The sequence below is a fragment of the Pygocentrus nattereri genome, chromosome 1 (assembly GCF_015220715.1).
Source record: "Pygocentrus nattereri isolate fPygNat1 chromosome 1, fPygNat1.pri, whole genome shotgun sequence".
Classification (NCBI taxonomy): domain Eukaryota; kingdom Metazoa; phylum Chordata; class Actinopteri; order Characiformes; family Serrasalmidae; genus Pygocentrus; species Pygocentrus nattereri.
Window position 1 is genome coordinate 12,458,987 of NC_051211.1, and position 14,817 is coordinate 12,473,803.

General features: G+C 41.2%; 2 protein-coding genes across 2 annotated transcripts; both read left to right on the forward strand.

Moving 5' to 3' along the window:
- The first annotated feature begins 6,987 nt into the window (after nucleotides 1-6,987).
- LOC108441446 (fer3-like protein) lies at nucleotides 6,988-11,607 on the forward strand. Its single transcript, XM_017720978.2, has 2 exons — nucleotides 6,988-7,645; nucleotides 11,570-11,607. Exon 1 carries the CDS (start codon nucleotides 7,155-7,157, stop codon nucleotides 7,614-7,616), a length of 462 nt encoding a protein of 153 aa, XP_017576467.1. The 5' UTR covers nucleotides 6,988-7,154; the 3' UTR covers nucleotides 7,617-7,645; nucleotides 11,570-11,607.
- On the forward strand, nucleotides 11,392-14,198 carry twist1a (twist family bHLH transcription factor 1a). Its single transcript, XM_017720975.2, has 2 exons — nucleotides 11,392-12,413; nucleotides 13,661-14,198. Exon 1 carries the CDS (start codon nucleotides 11,828-11,830, stop codon nucleotides 12,353-12,355), a length of 528 nt encoding a protein of 175 aa, XP_017576464.1. The 5' UTR covers nucleotides 11,392-11,827; the 3' UTR covers nucleotides 12,356-12,413; nucleotides 13,661-14,198.
- The last annotated feature ends 619 nt before the right edge of the window (nucleotides 14,199-14,817 follow it).

Here is a 14,817-nt window from a genome sequence, read left to right on the forward strand (position 1 = left end):
GCCCACCAAAGTGACCACAAAAAGATTTTGTATCTGTGATGAACAACCCAAAATGTGGATGTAAAAGATGATTCAAGAGTTTTGTAGTAAAGGCAATTGTTCTATCTACAACCATGAACAATCAGAGGACTGTTTGCATGCTGAAAGGGGTTTTTCATCATGAGTTGGTTCTATATAGCACCAAAAAGGATGCTGTTATCGTTACGATGTCAAGCTTGTAACAATAGCAAAACCCTTTTTGGTGCTATATAGAACCCTTTTTCAAAAACGTTCTATACAGAACCATTCACAACATATTATTCATCAGCCTCAATAACCAGTACACCATGCAAATAACCATTTAAGCATGCAAATGGTTCTTTGAGTGTTCATGATTCAACATAGAACCATTGTGTAGAACTGTGCAGATAAGAGACCACCCTTCATTTATTTCAGTTGTAGTCAAAATAGTCATTAAGTACAAGTTCACTTCATTTTCAGAACATATTCCTGATGAGATTAGATGTAAGATAATCCAAACCAAACAGAAAAGTTCAAAAAGTATGAAAAGATGCTGAAAAAATGGGACTCCTAACAATCATCTTCAAGACCTGGTAGACCACCAACACTGTCCCCATCAGATAAACAACCACATTTTGCGGGCACCACTGTAGGTCACTTCTAGGCTTCATAACTTCAGAACAGTTTAAGAAACAAACATGATCCACATATCAGGACATTCAACAGGCCCGCCCCTAAGTAGTCAACATCATCAAGTTGGGACATCAGCATCAGTGAGTAATTTGGCTTGGAAAATCACCTAAAATTCTGATATTATTGCTCTGCTGTTGGCCTTCATAATCCAACAAAGGGTTCAACAGCGACAGATTTAGCACTAAGCATGAATCACAGAGGACAGAAAATCAATAAAATCAATAAAAATGCCTTATGCTGATTGTTTATTTTTACTAATAATAGTCACTAGAACGAAGCACCATCAAAATTGTTGCACTTTCAGCTCACAGATGCTCCAGACTCACAATTTTGGAAAAGAAAAATACAATTCTACTTGTTTTCAAGATGTCTTTAATTATACCAAATTTTGCAGGCGCTTGGTAAATTTCTGATCCAGAAATGACCCAAATTCATAAAGATATCAAATGTCTGTTAGCATTTACGTGTCAAACAATGGCGTATATAAGTAGCCCAGGGTCTCCTGAAAATAACAACATATAGCATGTGTGACTGTCACATGTAAATACTTTATAATTGTAAATTCTAATAATAATAAGGGTTCTAAGGGTTAAGAGAAGGTAAAATCAAGTATGTTTCTGTCCATCCTTCCACTGTGAGAAGACGACTCTGTTATGCAATTTTCTGTTTCATGTATGCTTTCTGCTTTTTTCCTGATGCTGAAAAATGAATGACTTGTGCTTAATGGCTGCTTTTACAGGAAAGTAATGTTTTAAAAGGTCTTTGACTTTTGCATAGTCCACATGTCTATTCACGTAGCTCCAATGCAAAACTAAAGAAGAAAGCTTTATCTTGGCTGATTCATTACATTTGAGGTAAGGAGAGAACTTTTTCCATTGCTTTAAACCTTTTTTTTACAGGCCTCGGACATGAATCTTGCCTTGTTAAAGTTCCTATATGTAAATGCTATCAGAACAGGAGGAATGGCCACATTGGAAAGGCAATAATACTAATAATATATGATTTATACTAATACTAATAACAGTAGTGTCGCCCAGCAGGAGAGGGATTAAAACAATGTTAAGGTTTTACCTAGTTAGCAGTTACACTGAGCGACAATATGTAGAGACATATCTAGGTTTTTAACATAGAGGAGTCACGTTCTATTTGAGTAAAATGTGTAAAAGCCGTAGCCATCTGCACAAGAAATAAAGTTTTGTCTCTGTTTTAAAGCAAGTTTAGATGTGTAGCCGTTTTTAGTTTTTATCTGTTCTTTGGCTGTAGTAATGTTAGTGTTGGGAGGGCCCCTTTGAATCAAAAGGTCACCAACGTCCTCCTTCACACTCAGGCCCAGTCTGCTCCCAGGGCTATCTACCCCCCTGACTACGGGTCACGTCACCTCCCTCTCTGCTCTGAGACACCGCTCTCAATGTTTGTACTCATCTGGGCTGCGATCTTTCTCTCAGGCCACAATTAAAAGCCTGTTTGTTTTGTATTCTGTTGAGTCGAGTAATGACCTTATGATTTTTTTTCCCTCTTTTTTTAAGACTTTATCCACAGATCTTGCACAACAAAGTGAGAGGAAATGATCCTCAACTCAGATGGAGGGAAAGAAGGAGGGAGGGTGAAGGGACTGAGGAAACGGACGGCTATATTACTGTGCAGAGGCCAGTCTTATCTGAGGACCGCTTCCAAAGGCCCTAGGCCAAAAAGCACTGGATCTGGCTGGGGCAGCGTGTTCCGCCTTCACCCCCGCCTCCTCAAGGGACTCTAGTGGTTTAATAACTCTAAAGTGTGTTTCCATGATGTGCGATTTGAATTTGATCCCTCGTGAGTCGACGCCCACCTTTAGGAAATACTTTTTCTTTCTCTTTTCTTTTCACTCGCTATACTGAAAAAAGTTCACTTGATTCAAATGTGTGCATCGTTTCAATGAGAATAAACTGCACGAGTGCTGCCAAAAGACCAAAGGCAAAAGTGTCTGTGTTGAGGTTACATGTTTAATGGCCACACTTTATGGAGGGTCCCCTACAGATATTTAAAACATTCCTGGTGATACTCAGTTGATTATCAGCAACATTATGGTTGGGATTAGGATTAGTGTAGGTTTTGCTTTAAGTTTAAGGTTAGGGCTACGGTTAGGTTTAGTGCAATGGATAGATTTCATAAAATCTTTCACACTGAACTTGTTTTTAGTTGAATGTTACTTGAAGACAGACTAAACATTTATCAAGCATCTACAGTGGACCATCCAAATGACACTCAATATCAATTTCAGTTGCAAAAAAAAAGTATTTCTTAATTTAATGGATATTTAGTTGAATGTTACTTAAAGTAGACCATTCAAATAAAGTGTTACCTCTTTCATTTATTTGGGAATGATGTGTACTTTTGAATGAAGCAAGTAGGGATGTAACATTGGACAGAAATCACGGTTCAGTTCACACCGTGGTCTGGATATGACAGTTCAAGGTAAATTAAGTGACCCTTATTGGTCCCACAATGGGGAAATTTCACCTCTGCAATCTAACCCATCCGTGCAGTGAAACACCACAGTGGGCAACCCTATCTACAGTGCCCAGGGGAGCAGTTGGGGGTTAGGTGCCCTGCTCAAGGGCACCTCAGTCACATAAGGTCAGCTCAGGGGATCGAACCAGCAACCTTCCAGTTGAAAGGCAGCTTTCCTAACCTCCAGCCCACAACTGCCCTCCAGGGTCTGTCATGGTATGGGGGCATAATAGTGGGTAACTTGCACATCTGTGAAGGCTGATAAAATGGACAATGAGTGTAGACTAACGCAGGTGCCTGAGGTTTGTGAGAATATATGTACACTAACACATCACCACTACATCAGTGTTACTGTAGGGCTGAGAATAATCCATCACCCAAATAGTGCCTGCTCTGTGAGGGTCCATGAGGGTCCTGACCACTGAAGAACAGGGTAAAAGGGGGCTAACAAAGTATCAGAGAAACAGATGGACTACAGTCTGTAACTGTAGAACTACAAAGTGCACCTATATAGTAAGTGGATCTGAAAAAATGGGCAATATGTGTGTTTGTGTGTGTGTGTGTGTGTGTGTGTGTGTGTGTGTGTGTGTGTGTGTGTGTGTGTGTGTGTGTGTGTGTGTGTGTGTGTGTGTGTGTGTGTGTGTAAGTGTCAAGTGTGTGTGTGCGCGTGTGTATAAATCATTTGACCTGCATGTTTAGCAGGATCTCCAGTTTACCAAGTGGCAGTGAAAACTCTGAAAACACTTACAATGTGTGAGCAGTGAAGAGGGAGTGTCATTGTTTCTTTGCTTTTCCTCCCTTTATTTTATTTCTTATTTAAAATCAATATTTACCCAGCAGCCCCCGGGGCTCAGGATCTCAGGATTACCTCATATTCTCCGTGTCCAGCTGTGCTTTCTCAGCGTCTCCATGGCAACGGCAGGAATGTGCACATCATGTTTATCCTGCTGCCAGGAAAACAGAAAAGTCACACAGACAAAGAGACAGAGACAGAAAGAGAGAGAGAGAGAAACAGAGAGGGAGACAGAGAGAGAGAGAGAGAGAGAGAGAGAGAGAGACATAGAGAGAGACCGACAGAAAGATAGAGAGAGAGAGAGAGAGAGAGAGAGAAAGAGAGAGAGAGAGAGAGGGAGAGTTCTTACATTCTGTAGATGTCTATGCAGAATTAATGCCACTGCAAAGCATTAGCGTCTTTATCTGATACAGTAGTATGACACAGTTTAGCTGACTTGGTCTTACAAATATATATATATATATATATATATATATATATATATATATATATATATATATATATATATATATGTGTGTGTGTGTGTGTGTGTGTGTGTGTGTGTGTGTGTGCACGTGTGTGTGAGGTGAGGTGAGGTGTCCTTCGATATCACTAGCCAATATTTAGGCTAGAAAAGCTCTCCTTCCTAATTTGGAGACACTTGCCTATTTGACATCCTGCACAAGAGCCATCATCTCACACCTTTTTGATTACTCATAAATATCCCCCAGACAGAGTTCCCCTTATCAGCACGGACCCTCACAAAGGCTTAATACAGACAGAAGAAGGAATGAGCTGTTCTCTTAAATCACTGCACACTCACTCACGGAGACACACACACAGGAAACTGTGCAGGTCAGGTTTAGATCCATATTTCATATCCTATCATATTACAGAGACTGGCTGGCTTAAGAACAAAGCCTTATCCTGAATGACCCACTTACAGTACCGTGCAAAAGTCAGAGGCCACCCTTCAGTTATTTAACTTCCAGTCAAAATGACCATTAAGTGCAAGTTATTTTTCAAAGGCAGGAATAAAGCAGAAAAAATGTCATAGAAAATATACAACTAAATATAATATGTTTTTCACTGTCCAATGTGTCCACTCTTTACCTTTACTACAGCGTCCATTCTTTTCAGGAGGCTCGCTTTCAGTTTTTCAAAGAAATCTGCAGAGATATTTTTCCACACCTCCAAAGTTCAGTCTTAGAATTTGGTTGAGGTCTGGACTCTGGGGCAGTCAGTCCATTGGTCAGCTTCTTTGTTTGATGTGTTCATCTCCTTTTCTCAGTTAGAGCTTCTTGAACAGCTACACATCGTTTCAGATCCATAGCACTGAGTTGTCTTCTCACAGTAGAAGGATGAACCTGGATTGTCTGAGATCTGAAGCAGCTTGATTTTCTCCTCTCTCTCACAGATGAAAGTTTTAAGTGCTGTTTATCTGATGGGGGCAGTTTTAGTGTCTACCAGGTCTTCCAGATGGTTGTTAAGAATCTCAATTTCTCTGTAGCTTTTAAGAATCTTTGAACTCCAGTTTTGGAAACTGTTTTTTCACAAATTTTCCTTCGACTTTTTCCTTCCTTGTGGAGGTGGATTATCTTACATCTAATCTCATTAGAAATATCTCAAAGGATGGTATCTGACTTTTGTATAGGACTGTACTTAGCCTTATAGTGCGTAGTGTATCATGGACTCATGGTCTTTTGTGATCACCTTGGTTGTCTATGATGCCCAGGGTCCTGGGGGTTCTGTTTAATCCAATGAAGTTTGAGCATATACTTTGGGAACAACTTGTTTTGAGTAGAAGACATGGGACCCTCAGATTGGTGAAATTACAAGTACTTAACTGCTTACACATCAAGATACTGTTTGTAAACTCATATTTTAGTTTTGAACCTTTATTCACTATATACCCAAAAGTATTCAGACACCCTTTCTAATAAGTGGATTTTGAGTGCACACATTTCTGACGCAGGTGTTCAAACAGCTTGTATAACCTCTATGGAAAAGCATTGATCAATAGGATGGGATGCTCTGGAGCAGTCGCACATTGCCAGATTGCCATGCCCAATGCCAAGTGTGAACTAGAGGTGTATAAAGCCACCCCAGCATTGGGCTTTACAAACTTTTGGGCATAAATGTATTAGGTCCATTGAAAGGTTCTTAAGGCTACAAAAAGTGATTCCTCCTATGACATCACTCCAAAGAACCCTTCTTGGCACCTTCAGATAAACGTGGCATAGAACCTTTAGGTTATGTGGAGGTTCTTTAAACTTTAAGAAGGTTCTTCACACTCACATCTCCTTTTCAAAAGCAGTTATTAGCTGAATTCTCCACCAAATGGTTTTTCAGGGAACCAAAAGTGGCTCTTCCCATGGCATCACTCCAAGGCGCTCTTCATTGCCACCTTTGTTTTTGAGAGTATCTTCGTTTTCAAAACAGAAACTGCTTTAAAATGTCGAAAGAGCTTCAATTTTTTAACTCTGTTCAGAGACACCCAAGGAAGCTTCACCTTTTCCATGGGAACGGGCAACTATTTGCACTAATTTGCAACAGAAAGGAGGCTTGAGTATGGGCACTGTTGGGGAATGTTATATTTGGTCACTAACATTGGCCGTTTAAGTAACAGAAGTCTCATTACTTAGCCTCCAGTGCACTGGGAAACCGAGCAAACAGGACTGGGTGACCCTTTGTCAAGAGGCTCTCCTCCTCGGGACATCATTAAGGGCTGCCGAGCACCCCTAAGATCAAATGGCAGAACCAGCACTGCAGGACTGATGGACCTCTCTCTCCCTCTCTCTCTCTCTCTTTCTTGCTTAGCTGGACTTCCACAGAAAATGGATTTTGTCCACACCTAAGGACATGAAAGCAGAGGTGAATTAACAGACTTTATTGAAACAGCAGGACTGGGCCCATTGGACCTGTGCCATCAAGGAACTGCCTTCAATGCTCTGAATGGGATTTCCAGAGTGAATACCATCCACGCGACCCGGATTCACTTGCCGTCAGATCGCATTAGTCTTAGACGGGATGACTTCTTCACTAGGCCCTAATCTTCACTAGGCCACAGCTATGTTATAAATGGCCACTGCCTGAAGTCCGTCCGTACATCAGACATGCAGCACCTTTCACTGGACCTCCTCGGTGCGATTCGTCCAGGTGCGTGGACCCCATGTGATTGCCACACATTAACCTAAGAGCCATGGACACGCAAAGGCCGTTCTTTGACCCAGCGATGTTCAACTTTCTCGGCGACATAAACTGCACAGATGTGCCGCCTCGGTGCGTCTTTGGACCCGCTGAAGGCCTCGACGCGCCGAGCCCCTACCACCCGGACCACCACGGACCACGCCAACGCCTGACCTCCGGGAGCGCAGGTGCCCGTGCCCACGGATTTAGCGAGGGTTCCGCTTCTGCTGAGCCGCCCGTCTATCGTGGGGGCGCTCATGGTGGGCGAGTGAAGAGGAAGCGAGTGATCACCACCGTCCAGCGCCAGGCCGCCAACATCAGAGAGCGCAAGAGGATGTTTAGCCTGAACGAGGCGTTCGACGAGCTGCGCAAGAAGGTGCCCACGTTCGCGTACGAGAAGCGGCTCTCCAGGATCGAAACGCTGCGGCTCGCCATCGTCTACATCTCCTTCATGACGGAGCTGCTGGAAAACTAGGACATAATGTTAAATGTACAGATAAACTGGTGGGACCTTCTCGTTTTTAATAGCTTGATGGTCGTCGCTGTGATTGTTATTATCATTATTATCATTATTGCATGTTTGCTTGGGTTATATTTATACGTATAGTTATTGTTGATAACAACAGTAATAATAATAATAATGATGATAAGAAGAAGAAGAAGAATTGAAGTAAAAAAATGTTGATAGTAAAAAATACAATAATTATGATAATTGTTAAATAATAATTATTATATCTATTATAATTATTTAAATTAATACTATTTAAAATGTTTTTAAAATTAGAGTTTATTTGCTTTGGCTATTATTATTAGTAGTAGTATTAGTATTAGTATTATTGTTATTATTATTTATTTTAAAATCTAAAATATATTCACTATTTTTGGCTGTTATTACTACATTTTTGTATAATAGTATAAAAATAACAACAATTGGAATAAATAAACATTATTATTATTATTATTATTATTTTATTCATATACCAATATTACATTATGTATTATTGTGTGATCCAAATTTTTAACAATATTTTTATTGTCCATAGTCTAAATTTGTTTGGTATTATTTATTAGTAGTAATACAGTCGTGGTTGTTGTTGTTAATAATAATAATAATAATAATAATAATACGCCAGTCTTTGTTTTCTGGGACATCTTAATGTAAAAATTAATGTAAACAGGAGAATATGTGTATTAATCTGGACATATTGGGAATAATTTGATGCTACAGAGTGGGATGAATTCTGGGCATCAAGTCAGATTAATATCATTGCAAAATGACAGGAACTATAAAGCTGTTATTTCATTCAGCTGCACTGTCCGTCTGTTTACAGCCTACTTATTTATTCATTTTGCTGATTTGTGAAGAATATACTAATAAGCAACAAGTTCCTTAAAATACCCACCGCTACCTGACGGCCCAAAACACCTGAATCCGCTCCTGTATGTGGAGCAGCTGAGCAGGTGTGGAGACTCTCATCACCCACCTGTGCTCAGGTGTGTCCGACCAGGTTCAGGACCGCGGACAGCGCCGCAGTAACGGCAGGTTCATTCTCTAGAGCACAGAGCTCACCTGCTCACTCACTGACTCCTGGTCAAACTCTGAAAGGATGGAGGCAAATCCGCCCACAAAGGTAAACAAACGCATTGTAAATGTTTTGCTTTGATCTGTTCGACTCTAAACCGGGGGCGTCTCTCTGAACCTGGTGAATGTTGTGGTCACTACACCGCTGACGTCAGAGACTCTCTACGATTCCCTAGAGTTCAGTTATCGATTGCTTTCAATACTGCGCCCCCCTGTGGAGCTTTCGAGAAGCGCAGCTCTTGGGGTTGGGCAGCTCCAGCGTCACGGATGTGGGCGTGTTCTTGTCCTGCAGGTCGCGCAGACGCGGTGCTGCAGTCCGGAGTGTTTGTGTAACGGCGAGCTGGCGCGAGGTCGCCGTGCATTAACGGGTTTTTGAGCTGAAGGCACTTCAGGCCTGTTTCCTTTGGACCGCCTCTCGCGCAGCTGAGCGTTCGCCCTGCTGCTTCACGCGCATTTGGTGCGTCTGCTCTGCTCCAGGCTACCCGCTGTGCGCGCGGATGGAGCTGAGCTCGTGCACGGGAAACTCGAGTCTGCCTCGCGCTCTAAGGCTCAGCCCTCGCGCTGATTCCCAGCGGACTAAACATTAACACCGGCCCACATTTCAGAACTGCTCTGCGCATGAAGATAAACAGAGAGGCTGTTCAGGCCAGACAGACATAGTTATTCCTCAAATAGACACAAATTATATTACAAATACAGAGCAAATAATAATAATGAGCATTATTATTATTATTAGTAGTAGTAGTAGTAGTAGTAGTAGTAGTAGTATAGTACTAGTATGGTAGTAGTATAGTAGTAGCAGTAGTAGTAGTAGTAGTAGTAGTAGTAGTAGTAGTAGTATAGTACTAGTATGGTAGTAGTATAGTAGTAGCAGTAGTAGTAGTGTAGTAGTAGTAATAGTAATATAGCAGTGTCGTAGTAGTCGTATAGTAGTGTAGTAGTAGTAGTAATATATTATTAGTAGTGTAGTAGTAGTAGCAGTATACCAGTGTACTAGTAGTATAGTAGTCGTATAGTAGTGTAGTAGTAGTAGTAATATATTAGTAGTAGTGTAGTAGTAGTAGTAGTGTAGTAGTAGTAATATATTAGTAGTAGTGTAGTAGTAGTAGTAGTAGTAGTGGAGTAGTAGTAGTGTAGTAGTAGCAATATATTAGTAGTAGTATAGTAGTGGTATAGTAGTGTAGTAGTAATGTAGTAGTAGTAGTAGTAGTAGTAGTGGAGTAGTAGTAATATATTAGTAGTGTAGTAGTAGTAGTAATATAGTAGTAGTAGTATAGTAGTGGTATAGTAGTGTAGTAGTAATGTAGTAGTAGTAGTGGTGTAGTAGTAATATATTAGTAGTGTAGTAGTAGTAGTAATATATTAGTAGTAGTGTAGTAGTAGTAGTAATATAGTAGTAGTAGTGTAGTAGTAGTAGTAGTAATATAGTAGTAGTAGTGTAGTAGTAGTAGTAATATAGTAGTAGTAGTGTAGTAGTAGTAGTAGTAGTAATATAGTAGTAGTAGTGTAGTAGTAGTAGTAATATAGTAGTAGAAGAACTATTGGCAGTAGTAGCAGTGCACCCTTAAGATAGATTTCAAGGGTTCTTTAGAAAAGGCAGTGAGTTCTATATGCATTCACTTCATGCTTAAATGGTTCTATGCAGGGTGAGATGTTTCTTTGGACTGATGGAGAATGTGCTCTGTGTGGTTCCAAATAGAACCTTTTTTTTAAATGATTCTACATAGCACCAAAAAGGCTTCTTCTTCGATTCTGATGTCAAGCTTGTAAAAACACAAGAACCCTTTTTGGTGCTATATAGAACCATTTTCAAAAAAGGTTCTGCGCAGAACCATCCACAACACATTCTCCATCAATCTGAAGAACGATTTCACTATATATATATATATATATATATATATTTATATATATATATATATATATATATAGTGATATATATTTATATAGCAATAACAACATAATAATATTGTAATACATTGTTATTCTACATATTATGTTGTTATCAATAAGATCAAAGGGAATCAGTGACGTTTTAGTATCTATAAGTGTCCTAAGCTTCTATGTTTGTGCTATTATTAGCTTTTGTATTGTCATCATCATATTATTAAACAATTTCCACTATAATAATAATATTTAATATTGAAGTAATAATTATCGTAATATTGTAATAATATTGTTATTCTGCTTGTGAACAACAAGAACAAAAACAATCATCATTGTTTTATTATTAGTTGGTGTCCTTAGCCCAAATCTATTTGCTATTATTAGCAATTGTTGTTATTAGTAGTATTATTAGTAGTAGTAGTATCATCTAGCAATTGCCAATATTACTACTGACATAAAAATGCATAATAATATATAATAACTGTAATAATATTGATATTATTATTATTATTATTATCATATTGTTATTGTTAACAGTAAGAAAAGGAGCAGTCATGATTATTTTATTAATAATTTGTCTCTTTAGGTTAAATATATGTTCCATTTTCATTATTATGGTGATAGTTATTATTATTCTATAGCAATGGCAGCTATGATAGTAGTGCTGTTGTAATAATAATCATTATCATTATTAACAATGCAAACAAATGTAATCAGCATTGTTTTATGAGTAATATACATGTGGTTATACATAATAATTGCTTTTGGTGTTATCACCATTATTTTGAACAGACAACGCCTAATATCCCTCCATCGTTGTCCATATTTGTCCGGTAGAGGCAGATATACTGAAATAGTGTTGTTTTCTGATTCAGTGCCTGTGATTTGTTCTCCTGTGTGTCTGGGAGAATGGGCTTCTTGTATAACGGAAACTTTGTTGTTTTCTTTCTTTTTTCAAACAGTGACTTGGCCCCTCCCACTCCTCGCTTCTACGTCACACCCTCCTTCGTCCAATCACGATCCTCCCCTCACATTTTGCCCCTTCCACCCTATAAGAGCTCCAAAAGTTCGTCCTGGTCCGAGCAAGAAAAAAAACCCCACCGTGGCGCACGGGGCCACAGCGCGAGCCCTGCGCGAGACCCTCAAAAAGCTTCTGCACCAAGGGGACACCCGGACCGCCAAGCCCCTCCATCCCCCCCACCCTGTTGCCCCAGCCCGCGATGTTCGACGAAGAGACGACGGCGCGCGAGGAGTCGAGTTCTCCAGCATCGCCCGTGGACAGCCTTGGCAACAGCGAGGAGGAGACTGACGTGAGGCAACCGAAGCGCGGGGGCGCGCGGAAGAGGCGCGCGAGCGCGAGAAGCAGCGGCAGTCCGGCTGCGCCGGGCAAGCGGGGCAAACGAAGCGGAGGAAGCGCGAGCGGAGGCGGCAGCAGCCCGCAGTCCTTCGAGGAGCTGCAGACCCAGCGAGTGATGGCCAACGTGCGCGAGCGGCAGCGCACGCAGTCGCTGAACGAGGCGTTCGCCTCGCTGCGCAAGATCATCCCCACGCTGCCCTCGGACAAGCTGAGCAAGATCCAGACGCTCAAGCTCGCCGCGCGCTACATCACCTTCCTCTGCCAGGTGCTGCAGAGCGACGAGCTCGACTCCAAGGTGGCCAGCTGCAGCTACGTGGCGCACGAGCGCCTCAGCTACGCCTTCTCCGTGTGGCGCATGGAGGGCGCGTGGTCCTTGTCAACATCGCACTAGCGGCGATCGCGTGGACCCAAGTCGGGGGAGGGGGGGGGGGGTTGAAGGGAAGAACATGGTACGCATACCTTAACTTTTCATCTTCACATCTTTCTTCACATCCGATCACATGTTGTTGGAAAATGGTAGTCATTTGCACAACCTGTTACGTAACCTAATCAACGAACAGGTTCGTGGAAGAGCGGGTGACGTGCTGTGCTGGATGTAGGTTAGCTCGACTGCACCAGTCTCTAGTTTCTAGTTTGTGGTGTCTATTTGAAAAAAAAATGGTGGTCATTTGCTTGGCCTGGTATATAATCCAGTGCAGATCTTCAGAGAAGGGCAGATGATGCTATGGATTAGTTGGGGCTCACAGGCAGCTTTGACAGTTTTGCAGCGTGCACCCTTTTAGCTTGTGAAGGTTTGTTTTTTTAAAGAAAGGAAGTCATTTGCAAACATTTTGCAGAGCACAGTCTATATGTAAACAAGCTCTCGTGTATCACTGAGGATAGCCCATACTAAGAACTGGTCACACAGTGTTGCAACAGTGTACCCGCAAACATTTTTCATAACCTTTGAGTTTCATAACCTTTGAGGTTTTTCCCTTTCTTCCAAAAAAGGCAGTCGTTTGCAAAGCCTGCTGTAGAGCCTAATGCACGTCTATATGTAAAACAAGCTATCATGTGTCATATCACTGAGGTTAGTTGATGCTAAGAATTGGTCACACAGTGTGCAACACTTCGCACAAGCTTTTTATTGTAAGATTCTCCCTTTTTTGAAAAAGGCAGTCATTTGCAAAGTCTACTGTAGAGCCTAATGCATATGTTAGGAACTGTATCGTAGGTGATACTAGGACAAGTAAGGCTGGCAGGAGTTATAGCCAGAGTTCTAGGTCTTCTGGACAAAAGGGGTGAAAGGTAATCATTAGGATTTGAGGATAAATGGTCAAATAAGGCAGGGGTTGCAACAATTTGGGAAACACTGTTGATTTTTTTGTTTGTTTCATAATATTGTTAATTTATGCTTTTATTTTTATTTTTTGGTGAAAGATAGTCATTTGCGAAGATTGTTGTATAGACTATATGAGCCAATCCATTGGTTTGAAGTCTATCATACAGAAGGCAAATGGATACATGTATATGGATTATGCACATGGGGCTGAACTTGGTTGCATGTTTATGTAAATGGTAGTCATTTGCTAAACTATTGCATCGCTTAAGCAACGCATACGCGTTCAACATCCGTCACGTAGGCAATATAGGACAATATTAATGTAGCATTGATACTATTTGAGTTTTACTAGCCCTGCCTTCTGTCTTTGTGCAGATATCCAGCTTTGAGGAGCAGCAGGAGCGCAGGACGGAGGAGCCAGAGCGCAGCGCGCTGTGCAGACGGAGCACACTTGGATTATAAAAAGCAAAAATGGGGAGATTTCTGTGTTTGGAGGCTCTCTCGCCGGGGAGGAGCGTGGCGAGCGCTCGGGGCGGTCAGGAGACTACAGTGCACGAGGAACTTGCGCACACAACTGGCCCAGGCTGCGAGTCTCTGACGGCCAGTGTAGGAGCTGTGTGCTGTCTGCTGACGGACGGACCATGTTGTCCAAATCCCTGGACAGAAACAAGCAGACTGCAAGCAGCAGGACACGCTCGTGGAATTTATTTCATGGGAGAACGACACTCGGCTCGTATCTGTGTACTTTTTCCTTCTATTTGTTTCCACTCTGGTCCTTGAAATGTTTATTTATTTATTGATACTTGTCATAAAGCAGGACTGGATCTGGTGTCTTCATGCCACTTCTGTGTTTCATGTTGTAAATATGCGTTTATATTTTTTTCTGCAATAAAACTGGTTTGAATATAAAGTACGGCGGTCTGGTTTTGCAATTGAGGGCAGCGCAATTTCTTGTAGCTACTATTTTTTTCTACAATAAACTATATTAGAATAGCTGGTGCACCACAGTGTAGTTAAGGGCCAGGGGATGTCCAATAAATGCACAACTCCAAACACAAAGCTTTAAATAGGCAGTCGTTTACAAAGCCTGTTGCAAAGCCTTTCCAGTGACTGCCTTTTTAAGCGGCTTTACACTCTGTGCTTAGACATTTTCGTCACTAAAACGATGTATATAGCAGCTCAGGACCATAGACAATAATAATAAATATATTAATAATAGTAATAGTTTTTTAATGTCGGCACGTCTCAAAGACTTGATTTAGCCACCGATTCTTTTTTGCATTGAAGCTGTTTAACCATCGCGACTGTAAACAATAGATTTCAGGCAAGCCAGTATTGCAGGCGTGACATCACAGTCCTAGACTGGCAGAAAGAATCACCAGCTGATTAAGAGAGAAGCGATTATTATCAGGACTGTTTGTAATATGATACAGTTCCGCGCGCGCACACACACAAACACACACACACACACACACACATACTCATCTCGCTGGTGTGGCAGGTTGAAAGAGAGTCTGGGAAAAGCATTTTGG

Coding starts and splice junctions, on each gene's coding strand:
- twist1a (XM_017720975.2), top strand. CDS start 11,828: ATGTTCGACGAAGAGACGACGGCGCGCGAGGAGTCGAGTTCTCCAGCA.
- LOC108441446 (XM_017720978.2), top strand. CDS start 7,155: ATGGACACGCAAAGGCCGTTCTTTGACCCAGCGATGTTCAACTTTCTC.